This window comes from Musca autumnalis, unplaced genomic scaffold (genome assembly GCF_047663935.1).
Source record: "Musca autumnalis isolate F117 unplaced genomic scaffold, ASM4766393v1 scaffold_5, whole genome shotgun sequence".
Taxonomy (NCBI): Eukaryota; Metazoa; Arthropoda; class Insecta; order Diptera; family Muscidae; genus Musca; species Musca autumnalis.
In genome coordinates this window covers 177,709,920-177,737,697 of record NW_027412088.1, presented here as the reverse complement: position 1 = coordinate 177,737,697, position 27,778 = coordinate 177,709,920, and the positions used below count along the sequence as shown (strand labels likewise).

General features: G+C 34.1%; 1 protein-coding gene across 8 annotated transcripts in view; it reads left to right on the top strand.

The window, feature by feature from the left end:
• Positions 1-27,778, top strand: part of Ehbp1 (Eps15 homology domain containing protein-binding protein 1) — a 107,980-nt gene that overhangs the window by 75,917 nt on the left and 4,285 nt on the right. The window contains exons 4-11 of one of the 8 annotated variants that reach the window (XM_073992560.1): positions 777-958; positions 1,038-1,237; positions 7,439-8,540; positions 15,734-15,936; positions 16,033-16,520; positions 16,683-16,775; positions 24,799-25,242; positions 25,316-25,436. In XM_073992560.1, the coding sequence (XP_073848661.1) occupies positions 777-958; positions 1,038-1,237; positions 7,439-8,540; positions 15,734-15,936; positions 16,033-16,520; positions 16,683-16,775; positions 24,799-25,242; positions 25,316-25,436 (2,833 nt within the window). Of the gene's footprint in view, positions 1-776; positions 959-1,037; positions 1,238-7,369; positions 8,541-15,733; positions 15,937-16,032; positions 16,521-16,682; positions 16,776-24,798; positions 25,243-25,315; positions 26,184-27,778 lie in introns of all 8 variants that reach the window. The other 7 variants (XM_073992555.1, XM_073992558.1, XM_073992554.1 and 4 more) reach the window with 7 other exon arrangements.

The window sequence follows — 27,778 nt, the reverse complement described above, 5'->3', positions numbered from 1 at the left end:
GTTCCCAGGATTTTTATCTATGGAAAAAAATAGTCCTGAGGTTCTCAGGATTTTTTTCTATAGAAAAAAATAGTCCTGAGGTTCTCAGGAATTTTTTTCTATAAAAAAAAATAGTGCTGAGGTTCTCAGGAATTTTTTTCTATAGAAAAAAAATAGTCCTGAGGTTCTCAGGAATTGTTTTCTATAGAAAAAAATAGTCCTGAGGTTCTCAGGAATTTTTTTCTGAGGATTTCGTGTCACCAGCTGCATTTTTTCGTATATGATCGTTGGAAAAATCATGTTTAGTTTCCTTTCAATTTTTTTTTGCATTTTCAATCAATTTTCAGTTTAGTGTTAATTTTTCATCTCACCAATGATCAAACCAAAAACACTTGGCTTGGCTGTTTGGTGGTGAGACATGATTTGCATATAAAAGCCATTTAAACGTTTTTTAGTTTTTCCAACACATCTCTGGGTCGTCGTGAGCAAACGTTTTGTGAAGAAACATTTGCACCTGACTGACACCCACACCACATCCATATCCCACGAGCACCAAACACTTGGCACGTTCAGTACAAAATTTAATATAATTTATTTTCCTCAATGAAAATGAAAGCATTCATTTCCAGTCTTTTAATTTATTGCAAGAGAATGGAAACTGGATTGGCTAAAAGAGGTTTGAAGGAAAGATTTGTTTCTTATGCTGCAGACAGTGGCTTCTAAATATAAAATTAAATTTTAATAAAATGTTTTTGTTCCACTCCTCAACTTCTTTTTCTGTTTCTTTTTCATTGCAGATAACTCCTTTGGGTAAAAAACGTGTCCTGGCCAATGCCAATATAAATATGCGCAAATATGCCAGTATCGAATCGACCCAACAAAGTTTTACGCTAAGCCTTAAACCGGTGTCACGTAAAGTAACCTCAGCCGAATTGGAATTAACCATCAGTTGTGTGTTCCTAAGGGAGGGTAAAGCCACGTAAGTAGTTCAACGAAACTTTAATAAAACTTTTCTTTTCATTTATGCCACTTCTCCTCCTCTTTCTTTATTTTTTTAGGGATGAAGACATGCAAAGTGTTGTCTCTTTAATGTCGGTGAACAATAACTGTGATGTGGCCCCACTGGATGATTTGGAAGATATTCCCGATTTAGAAAATTCAGCGGATATTTCAGATCATTTGTTTGATTTTACCCAACAACTGGAACAAATGACCACCAGCCTAAATGGTTGCATGGATTTACCAACGCCATTGAGTGGTAAGTTGTAGTTGGAATGCTTGTTTTGTTTTTGTAATTTTTGTTTAACTCACATCATGTAACCAATCAACCAATCATCATTGTTTCCAAGTTTTTGTAGTTTTTGTTAATCAACATTTCATAGATATCCTTATACATACATAGATATATAAATATTTAGTTTATATATATTTAGAAATATTTATTAGAATTTTTTAGATTAGAAACGAAATTGTGTCTTGGAAGGGAAGAGCTATTTTATACAGCAGAGAAGCTGTGAAGAGAAAGTCAATTAGAATGTCAAATTTCAAAGAAAGAAAAGGGCCCAGATGTGACCTAGTGAACCATAGATAAACTAGAGAACCTCTGCAAAACCAGAGAATCGTAGGTGAACTGGAGAACCATGGTGAATCATATGTGAGCTAGTGGCCAAAGCTCCAGTGAGCCATAGGCGAACTCGTAAAATTTTGCTGAATTAGTTAACCATAGGTGAGCTCGTAAACCTTTGGAGAACTAGTGAACCTTTAGTAAAGTGGTGGACCCTTGGTGAATTAATAAACCCTTAGTGAACTGAAGTAAATTATATAATCACAGATGAGCTCGTTCACCTTTGGTGACCTAGTGAACCAACCATAGATGAACTAGTGAACCATAGGAAGACAAATTTCAAAAAAGTTATCAATCGCCTACTCAGAGAAGTGCCCAAACCCAACATTTCTATTGGGCCAGACTATCAAAAAATCGCTCGACTTTTATCAAATATCAGAAGGACAAATTTCAAAAAAAAAAAAAAATCCAATCGCCTCCTCGGAGAAGTGCCCAATCCTGACAATGGGTCAGACCATCTTCCTACTATAGGGTCCATACTCTATCGTCTATGACTTTTATCAACTATCAGAAGGTCAAATATCAAAAAATTTACCAATCACTTCCTCAAAAAATCCTGTCAAATCCTTAAGATGTTCGGTCAGTAGCTGCGATTTTCCGAGACATGTTGGAACAATGGAGCCTGCGCATGTAAACTGAAGGCAGCAGTTAAGTCACTCTCTTGGACCAAAGAAAGAAGATACGGCTAACATTCTATACCATGTTTGCTACGTTTAAGCGATAAGCTGAGAAGTAGGTAGAAGGAAGAAAGAAGGAAGATACGACTTTATAATCTCTAACTACTCCAAGATCCTCGGGGTTACATTCGATAGCATTTTAAATAGTCCGCCCATACCTAGGTTTCGGCGAACAGCTGAGTAATAAGTACATGGCCACTCTCGAATCCTAGAAAGACGCAAAATTCTACCTTCCGACCACTAATTACAACAAGATTTTCGGGGTTATATTCAATAAAATGTTTAAGTTATCCACCCGACAAGCTAAGAAGTAGGTAGTCTAGAAAGAACATACGGTTTTGTGACCGCATACCACCCCAAGATCCTCAGGATTATATTCGTTTAAATGTTTAAATCTTCTTCCAATGGCGTAGTTTTCAGCGACAAGATGACAAATAGATACATGGTCATCCTGTCCCTAGCCGATTTGTAGTAAGCTATGCGGTAGCAATGTGGTTCGCTAACAGAACACAATGAAAAGGACTCACACGTCTTATCCGAATGACGTGGATAAATTTTGTCATTATTCAGAAAATGCGGATAATGTTTTAACTTATCGGCATAAGGTGGATAATATTTTTTTCATTTGGAACATGGATAATATTTTCACCTTATTCGGATGACTTGGATACCATATTTACCTCTTCCGAATGACGTCGATAATTTTTTCTTTTTTGTTTTTACCTTATCCGGATAACGTGGATACTATTTCTATCTTATTCGAATAACGTGGATGACTTTACCCTGTCCGGATAACACGGATAATGTTTTTACCTTACCTGGATAAAGTGGATAATATTTTTACCTTATCCGGATAACGTGGATAATGTTTTTGCCTTATCCGGATAACGTGGATAATACTTTTATCTTATCCGGATAACGTGGATAATATTTTTACCTTATCCGGATAACGTGAATAATGTTTTTATTTTATCCGGATAAGGTGGATAATATTTGTATATAATCCAAATGACTTTACCCTGTCCGGATAACGCGGATAATGTTTTTACCTTATCCGAATAACATGGATACTATTTTACCTTATCCGGATAACGAGAATACTATTTTTACCTTATCCGGATAACGTGGGTACTATTTTTACCTTATCCTGATAACGTGGATAATACTTTTATCTTATCCGGATCACGTGGATAATATTTTTACCTGAATAATGTTTTTGTTTAATCCGGATAACGTGTATAATAATTTTATGTTATTCGGATAACGTGGATAATCTTTTTATCTAATCCGGATAACGTGGGTAATGTTTTTACCTTATCCCGATAACGTAGATAATACTTCAATCTTATCCGGGTAATGTGGATAATATTTGTACCTCGTCCGGATAACGTGGATAATATTTTTATCTTATTCGGATAACGCGGATAATGATTTTACCTTATCCGGATAATGTGGATAATATTTTTATCTTAACCGGATGACGTGGATAATATTTTTATTTTATCCGGACGAATTGGATACATTTTTTCATTATTCAGACAGTGTGGATAATATTTTTTATCTTATCCGGATATGGTGGATAATATTTTTATCTTATCCGGATGACTTGGATAATTTGTTTCATTATTCAGATAACGTGGATCATTTTTTATCTTATCCGGATGACTTGGATTACTCTTTTTGTTATTCAGATAACGTGGATAATATTTTTATCTTATCCGGATGACTTGGGCAATATTTTCATTATACAGACAACGTGGATAATGTTTTTACTTTATCCGGATAACGTGGATACTATTTTTACCTTATTCGAATAACGTGGATAATATTTTTATCTAATCCGGATGACTACCCTGTCCGGATAACGTGGATAATGTTTTTGCCTTATCCGGATAACGTGGATAATACTTTTATCTTATCCGGATAACGTGGATAATATTTGTACCTTATCCGGATAACGTGAATAATGTTTTTATTTTATCCGGATAACGTGGATAATACTTTTATGTTAACCGGATAACGTGGAAAATATTTTTATTTAATTTAATATTTTTTAATATTTTTATTTACCCACGTTAATGGTTTTACCTTATCATGATAACGTGGATAATACTTTTATCTTATCCGGATACGTGGATAATTTTGTGCCGTATCCGGATAACGTGGATAATATTTTACCTTGTTCGGATAACGTGGATAACACTTTTGTCTTATCCGGATAACTTGGATAATATTTTTATCTTATTCGGATAACGTGGATAATATTTTTATCTTATCCGGATGACTTGGATACATTTTTTTCATTATTCAGACAGTGTGGATAATGTTTTATTTCTTATCCGGATATGGTGAATAATATTTTTATCTTATCCGGATGACTTGGATAATTTTTTCATTATTCAGATAACGTGGATAATATTTTTATCTTATCCTGATGACTTGGATAATTTTTTCATTATTCAGATAACGTGGATAATATTTTTATCTTATCCTGATGACTTGGACAATATTTTCATTATACATATAATGTGGATAATGTTTTTATTTTATCCGGATAACGTGGATACTATTTTTATCTTATTCGAATAACGTGGATAATATTTTTATGTAATCCGGATGACTTTACCCTGTCCGGATAACGCGGATAATGTTTTTACCTTATCTGGATAAAGTGTATAATACTTTTATCTTATCCAGATAACGTGGATAATATTTGTACCTTGTCCGGATAACGTGGATAATGTTTTTATCTAATCCGGATAACGTGGATAATACTTTCATCTTATCCGGGTAACGTGGATAATATTTGTACCGCGTCCGGAGAACGTGGATGATATTTTTATATTATTCGGATAACGCGGATAATTATTTTACCTTATCCGGATAACGTGGATAATATTTTTATCTTAACCGGATGACGTGGATAATATTTTTTTCTTATCCGGACGACTTGGATACATTTTTTTCGTTATTCAGACAGTGTGGATAACGTTTTTTCTTATCCGGATATGGTGAATAATATTTTCATCTTATCCGGATGACTTGGATAATTTTTTTCATTATTCAGATAACATGGATCATTTTTTATCCTATCCGGATGACTTGGACAATATTTTCATTATACATACAACGTGGATAATGTTTTTATTTTATCCGGATAACGTGGATACTATTTTTATCTTATCCGGATAACGTGGAAAATATTTTTATTTAATCCGGATAACGTGGGTAATGTTTTTACCTTATGCTGATAACGTGGATAATGCGTTTATCTTATTCGGATAACGTGGGTATTATTTGTTCCGTGTCCGGATAACGTGGATAATATTTGTACCTTGTCCGGATAACGTGGATAATGTTTTTATCTAATCCGGATAACGTGGATAATATTTTTATCTTATCCTGATGACTTGGACAATATTTTCATTATACATACAACGTGGATAATGTTTTTATTTTATCCGGATAACGTGGATACTATTTTTATCTTATCCGGATAACGTGGAAAATATTTTTATTTAATCCGGATAACGTGGGTAATGTTTTTACCTTATCCTGATAACGTGGATAATACGTTTATCTTATTCGGATAACGTGGGTATTATTTGTTCCGTGTCCGGATAACGTGGATAATATTTTTATCTTACTCGGATAACGTGGTTAATATTTTTATTTTATCCGGATGACTTGGATACATTTTTTTTCATTTTTCAGACAGTGTGGATAATGTTTTTTTATCTTTTCCGGATATGGTGAATAATATTTTTATTTTATCCGGATGACTTGGAAAATTTTTTCATTATTCAGATAACGTGGATAATATTTTTATCCTATCCTGATGACTTGGACAATATTTTCATTATACATACAATGTGGATAATGTTTTTATTTTATCCGGATAACGTGGATACTATTTTTATCTTATTCGAATAACGTGGATAATATTTTTATCTAATCCGGATGACTTTAACCTGTCCGGATAACGCGGATAATGTTTTTACCTTAACTGGATAAAGTGGATAATACTTTTATCTTATCCAGATAACGTGGATAATATTTGTACCTTGTCCGGACAACGTGGATAATGTTTGTACCTTGTCCGGATAACGTGGATAATGTTTTTACCTTATCCGGGTAACGTTGATAATACTTTTATCTTATCCGGGTAACGTGGATAATATTTGTAACTTATCCGGATAACGTGGATAATACTTTTTCATTGTTCGGATGACGTGGATAATATGTTAATCTTATCCGGATGACTTGGATACTATTTTTACCTCCCCCGGATAACGTGGATAATATTTTTTAATTTTTCAAACGTTATCCACCTTATCCTATAAGGTGGATCATATTTTTATTTTATCCGGATGACGTTGCTAATATTTCGTGCAAATATTTTGTAGACCTGGCGACCTCTCCTCACTAATATTCTAAACCTCTTTCCCCAATTCCTAGACACAATTTAGTTATTTATATTGCCGCCCTCTTAAATTTAGTTTAGTCTCTCGTAGTCTCAATTATATGTAGTCCCATTCATCACTAGTTCCCTGTTTTGTTGTCATACATTTCCGTTTATCTCTGGAGAATCATTCAATCAATCATGCATTCATACATTCTATCCATTCCATTGCATCAATCATTCAATATAATTGCAACAACAACAATAATGTAATATGTTATCGATTTCTTTATTAATTTGTTTTTATTGTACAATTATTCTACTTCTTTTTTCTTCTTTTACTCCGCAAATGAAACAAAAAAACAACAACCAAACAAAATTCAATAACAAAAACAAACAATTTGGCCTTTCATATTTACAACATCAAAAACAACAACAAACATACACACACATCTATCAAAAAAATAATCCTCATACTACTGTGTGTATGTCCCGACTCATTTGTGTTCTTTGTTGTATTCTTTGTAATAAAAATCATGTGTATAAATGTTGGAAACTGTTATAACTGTTATACTCAAATAAACATAAAATAACCCTGCCGGAATTAAATTTCCTCCCATATATATTGTCCTTCCCGACCCCAACTATCCAAACCGTAAATGTTGTGTTCTGTTTGTGTGCGTGTAGTACCTTCTTTGTCCGAAGATCCAACTCCATTGGCCGAAGTTAATAATTTAAATTTTGAATTTGAATCAGACAAACAGCCCCCCTTTACACCGCCACCGGCAGGTGATGGTGGTGATTTTACGGAGGACTCATTAAAGACGCCCAGTGCTAGCCAGGCACCAGCTGCTGCAAGTGCTGCACCACTGCCTACCACAACAACGTCGTCATCAAGAGATCAAGTTCCTAGTGGCAATGAAACGGAAATTGCCGATGAAAAATCAACGAAGAAAGAACCAAACCGATTTATGCGTATGGTAACCTCAACACCCATCAGCAAGGTGTTCGATCAAAAGAAAACGACGACAGGTGAGAAGGCTACGGAAGAGCCCATTAAACCAGCCCGCAAAGGTTTGAAATTCTCAACATCGAGTCAAGATGCTCAAGAAGGAGAAGCAACAAAACAAGAATCCTCATCCACCAAGGAGGCCGAAGAAACCAAAGACAAGCAACAATCCTTGAAAGAAGATTCCAATAATACCCTGGAATTATCCTTTGATAGCCATAGAATTGCTGAATCAACGAAAATCTCAGACAGCACAATTACCGCTACAGAAGGTGAGACAGCTAAAACCTCATCTCCGGCTTCTCAAGGTTCTCAAGAGCAGAAAGAAATCAGCAGCAGCAATGACAGCAAGGATAATTTCTCGGCAAAACTTAATGAATTGGATATATCCTCAGCATCATTTAAAAGCGAAAATCATAAACGTCCCGAATTACAGCCTTTGAATTTAAAGAAATCCTATGAATCAATAGAACCCACACCACCTGCAGCCGGTAATGCAACGACCAACAATACCTCCACCACCAGCAGCACCAATAACAACACCTCCTTGAATAACACCGGTGCTAGTGTGCAAAATACTACCACCAAAACCTCTGCCAACACCACCAATGGCCACCTTTCAGTTCACAGCAACAGCAGCAGCAATGGTGGTGTTGCCACTCAAAATAATTCTCTTAAGCCGGTGGAGAAAATTGTACTCAAGGAAAATACCCCCGGTCAGGATCTATTGGAATGGTGCAAAGAAGTTACCAAAGAATATCCAAATGTTAAGGTCACCAATCTCACCACCAGTTGGCGTAATGGCATGGCCTTTTGTGCTATCATACATCATTTTGAGCCGTCATTAATGTAAGTAGAAAAAGAAAATATAGATTTAAGTTATCCACATAACGTGGATAAGCTTTATATGCTGTCTGAATAACTTGGATAATGCCTTTACGTTATCCGGATAAAGTATATAATGTTTTTATGTTGTTCGGATAGACTTGATAATGTTTAAGATGGATAATGTTTTAAACTTAATTGGATAACATGGATAATTTTTTAATGTTATTCGGATAACGTGGATAATGCTTTAACATTATCCGGAGTTTTAACTTGGATAATGTTCTAAGGTTACGCGGTTAAGGATGATAAAGTTTTATCGTTACCCGCATAACGTGGATAGAGTTTTAACGATGTACGGATAACGTGGATATAGTTGTAAGGTTACCCGAATAACGTGGATTACGTTTTATTGTTATGCGTATAATATGGATAATGTTTTAACGTTATGCGGATAACGTGGTAAATGTTCTAAGGTTATGCGGATAACACGGATAATCTTCTAACGTTCTTCGGATAACGTTTTTCCTTATCCGGATACCGTGGATACTATTTTTACCTGATCCGGATAAAGTGGATATTATTTTTACCTTATCCGGATAACGTGGATAATATTCTTACCTTTTCCGGATAACTTCGATACTAGTTTTACCTTATCCGGATAACGTGGATACTATTTTACTTTATCCGGACTTCGTGGATTTTGTTTCTACCTAATCCGAATAACGTGGATACTATTCTACCTCATCCGGATAATGTGAATACTATTTTTACCTTATCCGGATAACGTGGATATTACTTTTACCTTATCCGGATAAAGTGGATACTATTTTTACCTTATCCGGATAAAATAGATTATATTTTTATCTTATCCGGATAACGTGGATACTATTTTTACCTGATCCGAATATCGTGGCTACTATTTTTACTTTATCCGGATAACGTGGATACTATTTTTACCTTATCCGGATAAAGTGGATACAGTTTATTCCTTATCCGAAAAATGTGGATACTATTTTACCTTATCCGGATAAAGTGGATACGATTTTTGCCTGATCCGAATAACATGAATACTATTTTTATATTATCCGGATAAAGTTTTATACTATTTATACTTTATCCAGATAAGGTGAACACTATTATAACCTTATCCGGATAAAGTGGTTACTATTTTTACCTTCGCCGGATAACGTGGATACTATTTTACTTTATCCGGATAGCGTGGAATTTGTTTGTACCTAATCCGAATAACGTGGATACTATTTTTACCTTATCCGGATAATGTGGATAATATTTTTCCTTATCCGGATAACGTGGATACTATTTTGACCTTAGCCGGATAATGTGGATAATATTTTTTCCTTATCCGGATAACGAGTATACTATTTTTACCTTATCCGGATAACGTGGATACTACTTTTACATTATCCGGATAACGTGGATACTATTTTTACCTTATCCGGATAACGTGGATAATATTTTTACCTTATTTGGATAACGTAGATACTATTTTTACTTTACTAGGATAACGAGGATAATATTTTTAATTTATCCGGATAACGTGGAAACTATTTTTACCTTATAAGGATAAAGTGGATACTGTTTGTATCTTATCCGAATAACGTGGATACTACTTTTACCTGATCCGAATATGGTGGATACAATTTTTACTTTATCCGAATAACGTGGATACTATTTTTATCTTATGCGGATAAAGTGGATACTGTTTTTACCTTATCCGGATAAAGTGTATGCTATTTTTACCTGATCCGAATAACGTGGATACTATTTTTTATCTTATCTGGGTAACGTGGATACTATTTTTATTTTATCCGGATAATGTGGATAATATTTTTTCCTTATCCGGATAACGTGGATAATATTTTGACTTTATCCGGATAATGTGGATAATATTTTTCCTTATCCGGATTACGAGTATATTATTTTTACCTTATCTGGATAACGTGGATACTATTTTTACCTTATCCGGATAACGTCGATACTATTTTTACCTTATCCTTATAACTTCGATATTATTTTTACCTTATCCGGATAACGTGGATGCTATTTTTACCTTATCCGGATAACGTCGATACTATTTTTACCTTATCCTTATAACTTCGATATTATTTTTACCTTATCCGGATAACGTGGATGCTATTTTTATCTCATCCGAACAACGTGGAAACTATTTTTACCTTATCCGGATAAAGCGGATACTGTTTTTACCTTATCCGGATAAAGTGGGTACTGTTTTTACCTTATCCGGATAAAGTGGATGCTATTTTTACCTAATCCGAATAACGTGGATACTACTTTTACCTTATCCGGATAACGTGGATATTATTTTTATTTTATCCGGATAACGTGGATACTATTTTTACCTTATCCGGATAAAATAGATTCTATTTTTATCTTATCCGGATAACGTGGATACTATTTTTACCTGATCCGAATATCGTGGCTACTATTTTTACTTTATCCGGATAACGTGGATACTATTTTTTTCTTATCCGGATAACGTGGATACTATTTATACCTTATCCGAAAAATATGGATACTATTTTACCTTATCCGGATAAAGTGGATACTATTTATACCTTATCCGGATAACATGAATACTATTTTTATCTTATCCGGATAAAGTTGATACTATTTATACTTTATCCAGATAAGGTGAACACTATTATTACCTTATCCGGATAAAGTGGTTACTATTTTTACCTTCACCGGATAACGTGGATACTTTGAGTTTATCCGGATAGCGTGGATTTTGTTTGTACCTAATCCGAATAACGTGGATACTATTTTTACCTTATCCGGATAATGTGGATATTTTTTTCCTTATCCGGATAACGTGGATACTATTTTTATCTTATCCGGATAACTTGGATATTATTTTTACCTTTTCTGGATAAAATGGATACTACTTTTATCTTATCGTTATCCGGATAAGATACTACTTTTACCTGATCCGAATATGGTGGATACTATTTTTACTTTGTCCGGATAACGTGGATACTATTTTTACCTTATCCGGATAAAGTGGATACTATTTTTACCTTATCCGGATAAAATAGATTATATTTTTATCTTATCCGGATAACGTGGATACTATTTTTACCTGATCCGGATAATGTGGATAATATTTTTCCTTATCCGGATAACGTGGATACTATTTTGACCTTATCCGGTTAATGTGGATAATATTTTTTCCTTATCCGGATAACGAGTATACTATTTTTACCTTATCCGGATAACGTGGATACTATTTTTACCTTATCCGGATAAAGTGGATACAGTTTATTCCTTATCCGAAAAATGTGGATACTATTTTACCTTATCCCGATAAAGTGGATACGATTTTTGCCTGATCCGAATAACATGAATACTATTTTTATATTATCCGGATTAAGTTTTATACTATTTATACTTTATCCAGATAAGGTGAACACTATTTTTACCTTATCCGGATAAAGTGGTTACTATTTTTAACTTCGCCGGATAACGTGGATACTATTTTACTTTATCCGGATAGCGTGGAATTTGTTTGTACCTAATCCGAATAACGTGGATACTATTTTTACCTTATCCGGATAATGTGGATAATATTTTTCCTTATCCGGATAACGTGGATACTATTTTGACCTTATCCGGATAATGTGGATAATATTTTTTCCTTATCCGAGTATACTATTTTTCCTTATAACGAGTATACTATTTTTACCTTATCCGGATAACATGGATACGATTTTTGCCTGATCCGAATAACATGAATACTATTTTTATATTATCCGGATAAAGTTTTATACTATTATACTTTATCCAGATAAGGTGAACACTATTATAACCTTATCCGGATAAAGTGGTTACTATTTATACCTTCGCCGGATAACGTGGATACTATTTTACTTTATCCGGATAGCGTGGAATTTGTTTGTACCTAATCCGAATAACGTGGATACTATTTTTACCTTATCCGGATAATGTGGATAATATTTTTTCCTTATCCGGATAACGTGGATACTATTTTGATCTCATCCGGATAATGTGGATAATATTTTTTCCTTATCCGGATAACGAGTATACTATTTTTACCTTATCCGGATAACGTGGATACTATTTTTACATTATCCGGATAACGTGGATACTATTTTTACCTTATCCGGACAACGTGGATAATATTTTTACCTTATCCGGATAACGTGGATACTATTTTGATCTCATCCGGATAATGTGGATAATATTTTTTCCTTATCCGGATAACGAGTATACTATTTTTACCTTATCCGGATAACGTAGATACTATTTTTACTTTACTAGGATAACGAGGATAATATTTTTAATTTATCCGGATAACGTGGAAACTATTTTTACCTTATAAGGATAAAGTGGATACTGTTTTTACCTTATCCGGATAAAGTGGATACTATTTGTATCTTATCCGAATAACGTGGATACTACTTTTACCTGATCCGAATATGGTGGATACAATTTTTACTTTATCCGAATAACGTGGATATTATTTTTATCTTATGCGGATAAAGTGGATACTGTTTTTACCTTATCCGGATAAAGTGTATGCTATTTTTACCTGATCCGAATAACGTGGATACTATTTTTTATCTTATCTGGGTAACGTGGATACTATTTTTATTTTATCCGGATAATGTGGATAATATTTTTTCCTTATCCGGATAACGTGGATACTATTTTGACTTTATCCGGATAATGTGGATAATATTTTTCCTTATCCGGATAACGAGTATAGTATTTTTACCTTATCCGGATAACGGGGATACTATTTTTACCTTATCCGGATAACGTCGATACTAATTTTACCTTATCCTTATAACTTCGATATTATTTTTACCTTATCCGGATAAAGTGGATGCTATTTTTACCTTATCCGGATAACGTCGATACTATTTTTACCTTATCCTTATAACTTCGATATTATTTTTACCTTATCCGGATAACGTGGATGCTATTTTTATCTCATCCGAACAACGTGGAAACTATTTTTACCTTATCCGGATAAAGCGGATACTGTTTTTACCTTATCCGGATAAAGTGGATGCTATTTTTACCTAATCCGAATAACGTGGATACTACTTTTACCTTATCCGGATAACGTGGATACTATTTTTACTTTATCCGGATAACGTGGATACTATTTTGACCTTATCCGGATAAAGTGGATACAGTTTATTCCTTATCCGAAAAATGTGGATACTATTGTACCTTATCCGGATAAAGTGGATACGATTTTTGCCTGATCCGAATAACATGAATACTATTTTTATATTATCCGGATGAAGTTTTATACTATTTATACTTTATCCAGATAATGTGAACACTATTATAACCTTATCCGGATAAAGTGGTTACTATTTTTACCTTCGCCGGATAACGTGGATACTATTTTACTTTATCCGGATAGCGTGGAATTTGTTTGTACCTAATCCGAATAACGTGGATACTATTTTTACCTTATCCGGATAATGTGGATAATATTTTTTCCTTATCCGGATAACGTGGATACTATTTTGACCTTATCCGGATAATGTGGATAATATTTTTTTTTCTTATCCGGATAAAGAGTATACTATTTTTACCTTATCCGGATAACGTGGATACTATTTTTACATTATCCGGATAACGTGGATACTATTTTTACCTTATCCGGACAACGTGGATAATATTTTTACCTTATATGGATAACGTAGATACTATTTTTACTTTACTAGGATAACGAGGATAATATTTTTAATTTATCCGGATAACGTGGAAACTATTTTTCCCTTATAAGGATAAAGTGGATACTGTTTTTACCTTATCCGGATAAAGTGGATACTATTTGTATCTTATCCGAATAACGTGGATACTACTTTTACCTGATCCGAATATGGTGGATACAATTTTTACTTTATCCGAATAACGTGGATACTATTTTTATCTTATGCGGATAAAGTGGATACTGTTTTTACCTTATCCGGATAAAGTGTATGCTATTTTTTCCTGATCCGAATAACGTGGATACTATTTTTATCTTATCTGGGTAACGTGGATACTATTTTTATTTTATCCGGATAATGTGGATAATATGTTTTCCTTATCCGGATAACGTGGATACTATTTTGACTTTATCCGGATAATGTGGATAATATTTTTCCTTATCCGGATAACGTGGATACTATTTTTACATTATCCGGATAACGTGGATACTATTTTTACCTTATCTGGATAACGTAGATACTATTTTTACTCTACTAGGATAACGAGGATAATTTTTTTACTTTACTAGGATAACGAGGATAATATTTTTACTTTATCCGGATTACGTGGAAACTATTTTTACCTTATCCGGATAAAGTGGATACTGTTTTTACCTTATCCGGATAAAGTGGATACTGTTTTTACCTTATTCGGATAAAGTGGATACTATTTGTATCTTATCCGAATAACGTGGATACTACTTTTACCTGATCCGAATATGGTGGTAACAATTTTTCTTTATCCGGATAACGTGGAAACTATTTTTACCTTATCCGGATAAAGTGGGTTTTACCTGATCCGAATAACGTGGATACAATTTTTATCTTATGCGGATAAAGTGGATACTGTTTTTACCTTATCCGGATAAAGTGGATGCTATTTTTACCCGATCCGAATAACGTGGATACTATTTTTATCTTATCCGGGTAACGTGGATACTATTTTTACCTTATCCGGATAAATGGATATTATTTTTATCTTATCCGGATAACGTGGATACTATTTTTACTATCCGAATATCGTGGATACTATTTTTACTTTATCCGGATAACGTGGATACGATTTTTACCTTATCCGGATAACGTGGATACTATTTTTATCTTATCCGGATAACGTGGTTACTCTTTTTACCTTATTCGGATAACGTGAATACCATATTTACTTTATCCGAATAACGTAGGTACCATATTTACTTTATCCGGATAACGTGGATACTATGTTTAACTTATCCGAATAACGTGCATACCATTTTTGCCTTATCCGGATAACATGAGTGCTGTTTTACCCTATCCGGATAACGTGGATACAATATTTACTTTATCCAGATAAAAGGTGAATCTTATGTTTACTTTATCCGTATATCGTGGATAATATTTTACCTCTTTTGGATAACATGGATACTCTCTAATGTGTTCTTTCTCTCATCCACCCCTTTGCAGTGACATGTCCAAGCTGACGCCACACGATGTGGTGGGCAATTGTCGTATTGCCTTCGATGCTGCCGAATCCTTGGGTATACCACGCGTCATTGAGCCACGTGATATGAGTTTATTGGCGGTGCCTGATAAATTGGCCGTTATGACGTATTTACATCAATTGCGTGCCCACTTTACCGGCAAACAGCTGCAAATTGAACAAATTGGTATGAAATTGATTGAAGAGGAGCGAGCAGACAAACAAACAAACGTAACTAATTAATTAACAATTTTCTTCTTCTGCCTCCCCCACGCTATTCCAGGTCCCACATCCGATGAGTCCAGTTATGTCATTGGCAATTACAAATCAGACAATTTATCATCACAGAACCTTTTGAATTTATCGCACTTGAAAGCACAACTTTTACATCAAAACTCTTTGGATGATGACATCTTCGGGTTGGACAGTAACAAATCATCACAGCTCTCGCCAACGGCCAAGAAAGATGTTAAGAATTTAATACTAACCGGTTCGAAGAGTATATTGGGGAAGGTGCTGTTGTCACCGACCAAAGATAAGAACACGATAAATGCTTCACAGCATTCAAATTTGAATGTGTCGGCGTCAACACCGACTGCGAACACCACATCGCCATTGATTGAGGGCAATGGTTCGCTGGTGGATGATGCGTCACATCATCTGGGTGATGAAGTCAGTAACTCATCGAATCAGGAGAATATCTCCCAAAATGCACAATTAAAGGATGCGAGCATCATTAGTCCCACACCATTGGATCCAAACACCACAAATGTAAGAAAAAGAAAATTTAATTTTCATCATCGGAGTTTTTTGAGCTTTTGTTCCTTTTTTGGAGTTTTTGCTTTGTAAAAAGCTTTTTTTCTTGCATTTATTTTTTTATATTCTTTGTTTTGTTTGGCTTTGTTTATTATGCTTTTTTGTTTTTGTTTGTAGAAAATTTTATCACGTCATAAAGAGCAAAGTGAAAAAGCCCGCCAAATGATGGAGAAATTGCGAATTTCTCAAAACGAAAGACTCGCAAATGATGTAAGTAATCGGAAGAAGAAGAAGAAGAAGGAAGCTTTATCATTTCATTCACTGGCATTTTTATTTTAAGTTATTTTGAAAATAATTTAATTTTAAAGTTTTTGTTCTTATTAAACCTCAAGGCTTTGTTGAGTTCTTTTAAAGCTTCAGTTGATTTTTTTGTTAAATTAAAGCTTGTAAATGAAAGCTTTTGTTTCAAGTTTAACTTGTAAATATTGTTACTTTTTCACTAAAGAAAAACTTTTGTGAAAGCCTTCGTTAAGTTTAGCTATGCAAAACAGCGTTATCCTTGTAAAGAAAGTGTCCTAAACAAACAATTGCGAATTTTATCTGATGTATGTATTGAGAAAGAGAAATGAATAACCAGAAAAATTTAAAGGATTTAAAAAGTTTGAGAATTCAACGATACTTTGAGTTTCATATCGAAACAGTTCTTTAAGAAGAAATTTCAGAATTAAACAGTTTCTTAAGAAGCAGTTTCATAGTGAAACTGTTCTAGAAGAAGCAGTTTCATACTGAAGCTGTTCTATAAGAAGCAGCTTCATAGTGAAACTGTTCTATAAGAAGCAGTTTCATACTGGAACTGTTCTATAATAAGCAATTTCATAGTGAAGCTGTTCTATAAGAAGCAGTTTCATAGTGAAACTGTTCTAAAAGATGCAGTTTCATAGTGAAACTGTTCTAATAGAAGCTGTTTCATAGTGAAACTGTTCTATAAGAGGCTGTTTCATAGTGAAACTGTTCTAAAAGAAGCAGTTTCATAGTGAAACTGTTCTAATGGAAGCTGTTTCATAGTGAAACTGTTCTATAAGAGGCTGTTTCATAGTGAAACTGTTCTAAAAGATGCAGTTTCAGAGTGAAACTGTTCTATTAGAAGCAGTTTCGTATTGAAACTGTTCTATTAGAATCAGTTTCATAGTGAATCTGTTCTATAAGAAGTTGTTTCATTGTGAAACTGTGCTATAAAAAGCGGTTTCATAGTGAAACTGTTCTAGAAGAAGTAGTTTCATAGTGAAACTGTTCTATAAGAAGCAGCTTCATAGTGAAACTGTTCTATAAGAAGCAGCTTCATAGTGAAACTGTTCTATAAGAAGCAGTTTCATAGTGAATTTGTTCTATAAGAAGCAGTTTCATCGTGAAACTGTTCTATATGAAGCAGTTTCATCGTGAAACTGTTCTATAAGAAGCAGTTTCATCGTGAAACTGTTCTATAAGAAGCAGTTTCTTCTTGAAACTGTTCTAGAAGAAGCAGTTTCATGGTTAAACTGGTCTAGAAGAAGCAGTTTCATAGTGAAACTGTGCTATAAGAAGCGGTTTCATAGTGAAACTGTTCTATAAGAAGTAGCTTCATAGTGAAACTGTTCTATAAGAACCAGTTTCATTGTGAAACTGTTCTATAAGAAGCAGCTTCATAGTGAAACTGTTCTATAAGAAGCAGTTTCATAGTGAAACTTTTCTAAAAGAACCAGTTTTATCGTGAAACTGTTCTAGAAGAAGCAGTTTCATCGTGAAACTGTTCTAGAAGAAGCATTTTCATCGTGAAACTGCTCTAGAAGAAGCAGTTTCATAGTGAAACTGTTCTATAAGAAGCAGTTTCATACTGGAACTGTTCTATAAGAAGCAGTTTCATAGTGAAGCTGTTCTATAAGAAGCAGTTTCATAGTGAAGCTGTTCTATAAGAAGCAGTTTCATAGTGAAACTGTTCTAAAATAAGCAGTTTCATAGTGAAGCTGTTCTAGAAGAAGCAGTTTCATCGTGAAACTGGTCTAGAAGAAGCAGATTCAGAGTGGAACTGTTCTATAAGAAGCAGATTCATAGTGAAAATGCTCTTTTAAAAACAGTTTCATAGTGAAGCTGTTCTATAAGAAGCAGTTTCATCGTGAAACTGTTCTATAAGAAGCAGTTTCATAGTGAAACTTTTCTATAAGAAGCAGTTTCATAGTGAAACTGTTCTATAAGAAGCAGTTTCATAGTGAAACTGTTCTATAAGAAGCAGTTTCATACTGGAACTGTTCTATAAGAAGCAGTTTCATAGTGAAGCTGTTCTATAAGAAGCAGTTTCATAGTGAAGCTGTTCTATAAGAAGCAGTTTCATAGTGAAACTGTTCTAAAATAAGCAGTTTCATAGTGAAGCTGTTCTATAAGAAGCAGTTTCATACTGGAACTGTTCTATAAGAAGCAGTTTCATAGTGAAACTGTTCTATAAGAAGCAGTTTCATAGTAAAACTGTTCTATAAGAAGCAGTTTCATAGTGAAACTATTCTATAAGAAGCAGTTTCATAGTGAAACGGTTCTATAAGAAGCAGTTTCATAGTGAAACTGTTCTATAAGAAGCAGTTTCATAGTGAAACTGTTCTATAAGAAAAAGTTTCATAGTGAAACTGTTCTATAAGAAAAAGTTTCATAGTGAAACTGTTCTATAAGAAGCAGTTTCATAGTGAAACTGTTCTATGAGAAGCAGTTTCATAGTGAAACTGTTCTATAAGAAGCAGTTTCATACTAGAACTGTTCTATAAGAAGCAGTTTCATAGTGAAACTGTTTAATAAGAAGCAGTTTCATAGTGAAACTATTCTATAAGAAGCAGTTTCATAGTGAAACGGTTCTATAAGAAGCAGTTTCATAGTGAAACTGTTCTATAAGAAGCAGTTTCATAGTGAAACTGTTCTATAAGAAGCAGTTTCATACTGAAACTGTTCTATAAGAAGCAGTTTCATAGTGAAACTGTTCTATAAGAAGCAGTTTCATACTGGAACTGTTCTATAAGAAGCAGTTTCATAGTGAAGCTGTTCTATAAGAAGCAGTTTCATAGTGAAGCTGTTCTATAAGAAGCAGTTTCATAGTGAAACTGTTCTAAAATAAGCAGTTTCATAGTGAAGCTGTTCTATAAGAAGCAGTTTCATACTGGAACTGTTCTATAAGAAGCAGTTTCATAGTGAAGCTGTTCTATAAGAAGCAGTTTCATAGTGAAGCTGTTCTATAAGAAGCAGTTTCATAGTGAAACTGTTCTAAAATAAGCAGTTTCATAGTGAAGCTGTTCTATAAGAAGCAGTTTCATAGTGAAACTGTTCTATAAGAAGCAGTTTCATAGTGAAACTGTTCTATAAGAAAAAGTTTCATAGTGAAACTGTTCTATAAGAAAAAGTTTCATAGTGAAACTGTTCTATAAGAAGCAGTTTCATAGTGAAACTGTTCTATGAGAAGCAGTTTCATAGTGAAACTGTTCTATAAGAAGCAGTTTCATACTAGAACTGTTCTATAAGAAGCAGTTTCATAGTGAAACTGTTTAATAAGAAGCAGTTTCATAGTGAAACTATTCTATAAGAAGCAGTTTCATAGTGAAACGGTTCTATAAGAAGCAGTTTCATAGTGAAACTGTTCTATAAGAAGCAGTTTCATAGTGAAACTGTTCTATAAGAAGCAGTTTCATACTGAAACTGTTCTATAAGAAGCAGTTTCATACTGAAACTGTTCTATAAGAAGCAGTTTCATACTAAAACTGTTCTATAAGAATCAGTTTCATACTAAAACTGTTCTATAAGAATCAGTTTCATACTGAAACTGTTCTATAAGAATCAGTTTCATACTGAAACTGTTCTATAAGAAGCAGTTTCATAGTGGAACTGTCCTATAAGAAGCTGTTTCATAGTGAAGCAGTTTTATACTAAAACTGTTCTATAAGAATCAGTTTCATACTGAAACTGTTCTATAATAAGCAGTTTCATAGTGAAACGGTTCTATGAGAAGCAGTTTCATAGTGAAACTGTTCTATAAGAAGCAGTTTCATACTAGAACTGTTCTATAAGAAGCAGTTTCATAGTGAAACTGTTTAATAAGAAGCAGTTTCATAGTGAAACTATTCTATAAGAAGCAGTTTCATAGTGAAACGGTTCTATAAGAAGCAGTTTCATAGTGAAACTGTTCTATAAGAAGCAGTTTCATACTAAAACTGTTCTATAAGAATCAGTTTCATACTGAAACTGTTCTATAAGAATCAGTTTCATACTGAAACTGTTCTATAAGAAGCAGTTTCATAGTGGAACTGTCCTATAAGAAGCTGTTTCATAGTGAAGCAGTTTCATAGTGAAAATGTTCTATAAGAAGCAGTTTCATAGTGAAACTGTTCTATAAGAAGCAGTTTCATAGTGAAACTGTTCTATAAGAAGCAGTTTCATAGTGAAACTGTTCTATAAGAAGCAGTTTCATCGTGAAACTGTTCTATAAGAAGCAGCTTCATAGTCAAACTGTTCTACAAGAAGCAGTTTCATAGTGAAACTGTTCTATAAGAAGCAGTTTCATAGTGAAACTGTTCTATAAGAAGCAGTTTCATAGTGAAACTGTTCTATAAGAAGCAGCTTCATAGTGAAACTGTTCTATAAGAAGCAGTTTCATAGTGAAACTTTTCTAAAAGAACCAGTTTCATCGTGAAACTGTTCTAGAAGAAGCAGTTTCATCGTGAAACTGTTCTATAAGAAGCAGTTTCATCGTGAAACTGTTCTAGAAGAAGCAATTTCATCGTGAAACTGCTCTAGAAGAAGCAGTTTCATCGTGAAAATGTTCTATAAGAAGCAGTTTCATCGTGAAACTGTTCTATTAAAATCAGTTTCATAGTGAAACTGTTGTATAAGAAGCAGTTTCATAGTGAAACTGTTCTAAAAGAAGCAGTTTCATAGTGAAACTGTTTCATAAGAAGCATTTTCAGAGTGAAACTTTTCTATAAGAAGCAGTTTCAGAGTGAAACTTTTCTATAAGAAGCAGTTTCATAGTGAAACTGTTCCATAAGAAGCAGTTTCATAGTGAAACTGTTCTATTAAAATCAGTTTCATAGTGAAACTGTTCTATAAGAAGCAGTTTCATAGTGAAACTGTTCTAAAAGAACCAGTTTCATAGTGAAACTGTTCTAAAAGAAGCAGTTTCATAGTGAAACTGTTCTAAAAGAAGCAGTTTCATAGTGAAACTGTTCCATAAGAAGCAGTTTCATAGTGAAACTGTTCCATAAGAAGCAGTTTCATAGTGAAACTGTTCTATAAGAAGCAGTTTCATAGTGAAACTGTTCTAACAGAAGCAGTTTCATAGTGAAACTGTTCCATAAGAAGCAGTTTCATAGTGAAACTGTTCCATAAGAAGCAGTTTCATAGTGAAACTGTTCTATTAAAATCAGTTTCATAGTGAAACTGTTCTATAAGAAGCAGTTTCATAGTGAAACTGTTCTATAAGAAAAAGTTTCATAGTGAAACTGTTCTATAAGAAAAAGTTTCATAGTGAAACTGTTCTATAAGAAGCAGTTTCATAGTGAAACTGTTCTATGAGAAGCAGTTTCATAGTGAAACTGTTCTATAAGAAGCAGTTTCATACTAGAACTGTTCTATAAGAAGCAGTTTCATAGTGAAACTGTTTAATAAGAAGCAGTTTCATAGTGAAACTATTCTATAAGAAGCAGTTTCATAGTGAAACGGTTCTATAAGAAGCAGTTTCATAGTGAAACTGTTCTATAAGAAGCAGTTTCATAGTGAAACTGTTCTATAAGAAGCAGTTTCATACTGAAACTGTTCTATAAGAAGCAGTTTCATACTGAAACTGTTCTATAAGAAGCAGTTTCATACTAAAACTGTTCTATAAGAATCAGTTTCATACTAAAACTGTTCTATAAGAATCAGTTTCATACTGAAACTGTTCTATAAGAATCAGTTTCATACTGAAACTGTTCTATAAGAAGCAGTTTCATAGTGGAACTGTCCTATAAGAAGCTGTTTCATAGTGAAGCAGTTTTATACTAAAACTGTTCTATAAGAATCAGTTTCATACTGAAACTGTTCTATAATAAGCAGTTTCATAGTGAAACGGTTCTATGAGAAGCAGTTTCATAGTGAAACTGTTCTATAAGAAGCAGTTTCATACTAGAACTGTTCTATAAGAAGCAGTTTCATAGTGAAACTGTTTAATAAGAAGCAGTTTCATAGTGAAACTATTCTATAAGAAGCAGTTTCATAGTGAAACGGTTCTATAAGAAGCAGTTTCATAGTGAAACTGTTCTATAAGAAGCAGTTTCATACTAAAACTGTTCTATAAGAATCAGTTTCATACTGAAACTGTTCTATAAGAATCAGTTTCATACTGAAACTGTTCTATAAGAAGCAGTTTCATAGTGGAACTGTCCTATAAGAAGCTGTTTCATAGTGAAGCAGTTTCATAGTGAAAATGTTCTATAAGAAGCAGTTTCATAGTGAAACTGTTCTATAAGAAGCAGTTTCATAGTGAAACTGTTCTATAAGAAGCAGTTTCATAGTGAAACTGTTCTATAAGAAGCAGTTTCATCGTGAAACTGTTCTATAAGAAGCAGCTTCATAGTCAAACTGTTCTACAAGAAGCAGTTTCATAGTGAAACTGTTCTATAAGAAGCAGTTTCATAGTGAAACTGTTCTATAAGAAGCAGTTTCATAGTGAAACTGTTCTATAAGAAGCAGCTTCATAGTGAAACTGTTCTATAAGAAGCAGTTTCATAGTGAAACTTTTCTAAAAGAACCAGTTTCATCGTGAAACTGTTCTAGAAGAAGCAGTTTCATCGTGAAACTGTTCTATAAGAAGCAGTTTCATCGTGAAACTGTTCTAGAAGAAGCAATTTCATCGTGAAACTGCTCTAGAAGAAGCAGTTTCATCGTGAAAATGTTCTATAAGAAGCAGTTTCATCGTGAAACTGTTCTATTAAAATCAGTTTCATAGTGAAACTGTTGTATAAGAAGCAGTTTCATAGTGAAACTGTTCTAAAAGAAGCAGTTTCATAGTGAAACTGTTTCATAAGAAGCATTTTCAGAGTGAAACTTTTCTATAAGAAGCAGTTTCAGAGTGAAACTTTTCTATAAGAAGCAGTTTCATAGTGAAACTGTTCCATAAGAAGCAGTTTCATAGTGAAACTGTTCTATTAAAATCAGTTTCATAGTGAAACTGTTCTATAAGAAGCAGTTTCATAGTGAAACTGTTCTAAAAGAACCAGTTTCATAGTGAAACTGTTCTAAAAGAAGCAGTTTCATAGTGAAACTGTTCTAAAAGAAGCAGTTTCATAGTGAAACTGTTCCATAAGAAGCAGTTTCATAGTGAAACTGTTCCATAAGAAGCAGTTTCATAGTGAAACTGTTCTATAAGAAGCAGTTTCATAGTGAAACTGTTCTAACAGAAGCAGTTTCATAGTGAAACTGTTCCATAAGAAGCAGTTTCATAGTGAAACTGTTCCATAAGAAGCAGTTTCATAGTGAAACTGTTCTATTAAAATCAGTTTCATAGTGAAACTGTTCTATAAGAAGCAGTTTCATAGTGAAACTGTTCTATAAGAAGCAGTTTCATAGTGAAACTGTTTTATAAGAAGCAGCTTCATAGTGAAACTGTTCTATAAGAAGCAGTTTCATAGTGAAACTGTTCTAAAAGAAGCAGTTTCATAGTGAAACTGTTCCATAAGAAGCAGTTTCATAGTGAAACTGTTCCATAAGAAGCAGTTTCATAGTGAAACTGTTCTATAAGATGCAGTTTCATAGTGAAACTGTTCTATAAGAAGCAGTTTCATAGTGAAACTGTTCTAAAAGAAGCAGTTTCATAGTGAAACTGTTCTAAAAGAAGCAGTTTCATAGTGAAACTTTTCTATAAGAAGCAGTTTCATGGTGAAACTGCTCTATAAGAAGTAGTTTAATGGTGAAACTGCTCTATAAGTACCGAAACTGTTGTAATAGAAGAAATCTCAAAGTGAAACTGTTCTATACGGAGCAGTTTAAAAATGAAACTGTTCTATAAGAAGCATAAAGAAACTGTTCATACTGAAACTGTTCTGAAAGAAGCAGTTTCATATTGAAACTGTTGTATAAAAAGCTCCCTAATTCCCTGTTCTATAAGAAGCAGTTTCATCGTGAATGTGTATATAAAATCTGAGTCCTTGAAATGCCCATGAAACGACTGAACTGAAGAACCCAATATTTATTCTTGATGACCCTATAAAATGCGATATTTTAATTCTCATATTTTCCCTGTTTTCCCCTATAGGAGGAACGTCAACAACGTTTAAGAGAGGAGGCACGACGCATAATACTCGAAACTCGCGGCAAGGCATCCTCCAATCACAGCAGTCTAGAGAGTCCCACATCACCTACGAAAAATAAACGTTACAATTTCACCTCCGAACGTACAATATCACCCATTAGTAATACTCTGGATTTGGATGAGTTTGCAGATGCCAACACACAACAGCAGCAGCAGCATCAACAGTCAACTTCGCCCAAAGCACCGTTATCGCCTACAAAGCGTATAACACCACCACGTGATAATGATAGCAGTAGTAATACAACAACAACCACAACAACAACAAATAGTAAATTAAGTCCTAGTCATAGATTAAGTTTAAACAATGGTGGTAGTGGTAGTGGCACGACAACCCTGCAATCCTTTAACAATGTTATGGATCGTTTAACACCAAAGAGTGAGAATATGGTAAGCACCTTCCTACCCTCCTGCCAAATTTTCTGGAATATGATTTTAATTCTTCTCCTCCTTCTTTTTATAGCCCGAAAAGTTGGCATTCATCCAATCCGAACTGGAAGCCCTGGAACGAGAACAGGTGGCCGTGGATCAAAAGGCCAACAGCTTGGAAAAGAAGCTGCGGGCCGTCATGAGCGGAAAGCCAAGTAATAATAGTAGAAATAAGGAAAATACCTTCTTTAGATTAATACGCAATAGCATTGGTGGTGGTGAAACCATACGCATTAAGTTGTTAGACATAGAAAATGGTGAATTGTCCCTAACTCCCTCGGGTAGTTCAGAATCATGTTCATCGGATAGCTCATCTTCACATTCAAGCAATGATGATGGCAGTGGTGGTGTCTTTGATGGTCGTCATGCTGGTGGTGGTGGAGGTGGTGACATTGGTGGTGGTGTTGCTAGTCTCAAAGCTAGCCTTCTGAGGCCCTTTTCGGCTGAAACTAAAGTTGTAAGGCGTGTACGCAAACGCCATCAACATCCTCATATACCACGGCAAAGGTCGCGTTCTTGTTGTGTTGCGGAAATGCAAATACCACGTACTCATGATTTTGATTATCAGCAGCAGCAACATCATCATCAGTCTTCACATCCACATCCTCAGCACGATCATCATCGCTCACATCACCAGCCGCCATCAACCAACCAAACAACAACAACATCAACAACGGGTTTTAGAGAAAATGCTGCAGCTACTATTACCTCCACAACACAACCCTATTGTCTATTATCCTCAGCTTCATCCAATCATTCCTCTTGTGATAATTTTAAAATCTGTAGCGATGAAGAAGAGCAACAGCAACAACAACAACATCAATATCCATTTGTACAAAGACGTCATAGAAGACGTTCTACCTCTCAAAGAAGATCACGAAGTAGAAGTAAAAGTGCTGGTGGTAAATGTGTTTCCCATTTTTCTCAGAACTTAGTTTGTTTCGATTGCTGCTGCGTAAATCATGGCAACCTCAAAAACCGCTTCTGTAGCATTACTAGAAAACCGTTTAGCATTTCAAGCCACGTTCAAGCTTTACCAGCCATTTGTAACATTATCATCTGTATCAGCTTTTAATTGCTGCTCGCCGCCTCAGTAGCCGCCATTCATTCAATCCATTACTACTCGCCCACCTTACGTTTATGTTATGTGTTTCTCTCGTCCATAACCAAAAAAATATGTCATTAATCAACAACCAAAACAAACTCCTCGGAGCTGTCATTGTTACCAATTTAATTCTATGTGTTTTTAATCGTCGTCGTCGTCTTTGTTCTTCCAAACAAAATCCTATACAGCGCTGGGAGTTGAAGAACTACTGACCACGCCATCCATACCAACCTAATTTTGTTACAATTTTTGTGTTTGTGTTAATCCATGCCTTAACAAGCTTTAGTTGTTGTTATTGTGTTAATACGTTTCTTTATTACCAATGTTGAAATATTATTCTCAGTTCCAAACACGTAATTCACCATAATCTGATTTTAAAAGAAAGTGGTTTGAAGGCTCCATTATAACACTTAAATATCTAAAATTAAATATTTTGGAATTAGAATTCATTTTAGAGGTAAACATTTTCCAATAAGAGCATGTTTCATATCTTAACGGTAATAAAAGAAAAATTATGAAACTCGAAATGTTATAAAGAAGTATAAGTATGGTTCAAAACTGTTATACAAAAAAAATGTTTTAAAGGAGGCATTTTCATACTGAAACTGTTCGATAAAATAGTTTCATACTGAAGCTGTTCTAATAGAAGCAAGATTATATTGAAGCTGTTCTAATAGAAGCAGTTTCATATCGAAACTGTTTTAATAGAAGCAGTTTCATACTGAAACTGTTCTATAGGAAGCAGTTTCATACTGAAATTGATCTATAGGAAGCTGTTTCATAGTGAAACTGTTCTATAAGAAGGAGTTTCATAGTGAAGCTGTTCTATAGGAAGCAGTTTCATAGTGAAACTGTTCTATATGAAGCAGTTTCATACTGAAATTGATCTATAGAAAGCAGTTTCATACTGAAACTGTTCTATAAGAAGGAGTTTCATAGTGAAGCTGTTCTATAGGAAGCAGTTTCATATCGAAACTGTTATATAGCAGGCAGTTTCATAGTGAAACTGTTCTAAAGGAAGCAGTTTCATAGTGAAACTGTTCTATAGGAAGCAGTTTCATAGTGAAACTGTTCTATAGGAAGCAGATTCGTACTGAATATAGGAAGCAGTTTCATAGGGAAACTGTTCTATATGAAGCATTTTCATGGTGAAACTGTTCTACAGGAAGCAGTTTCATAGTGAAACTGTTCTATAGGAAGCAGTTTCATAGTGAAAATGTTCTACAGGAAGCAGTTTCATGGTGAAACTGTTCTATAGGAAGCATATTCGTACTGAAACTGTTCTATAGGAAGCAGATTCGTACTGAAACTGTTCTATAGGAAGCAGATTCATAGTGAAACTGTTCTATAGGAAGCAGTTTCATACTGAAATTGTTTTATAAGGAGCAGTTT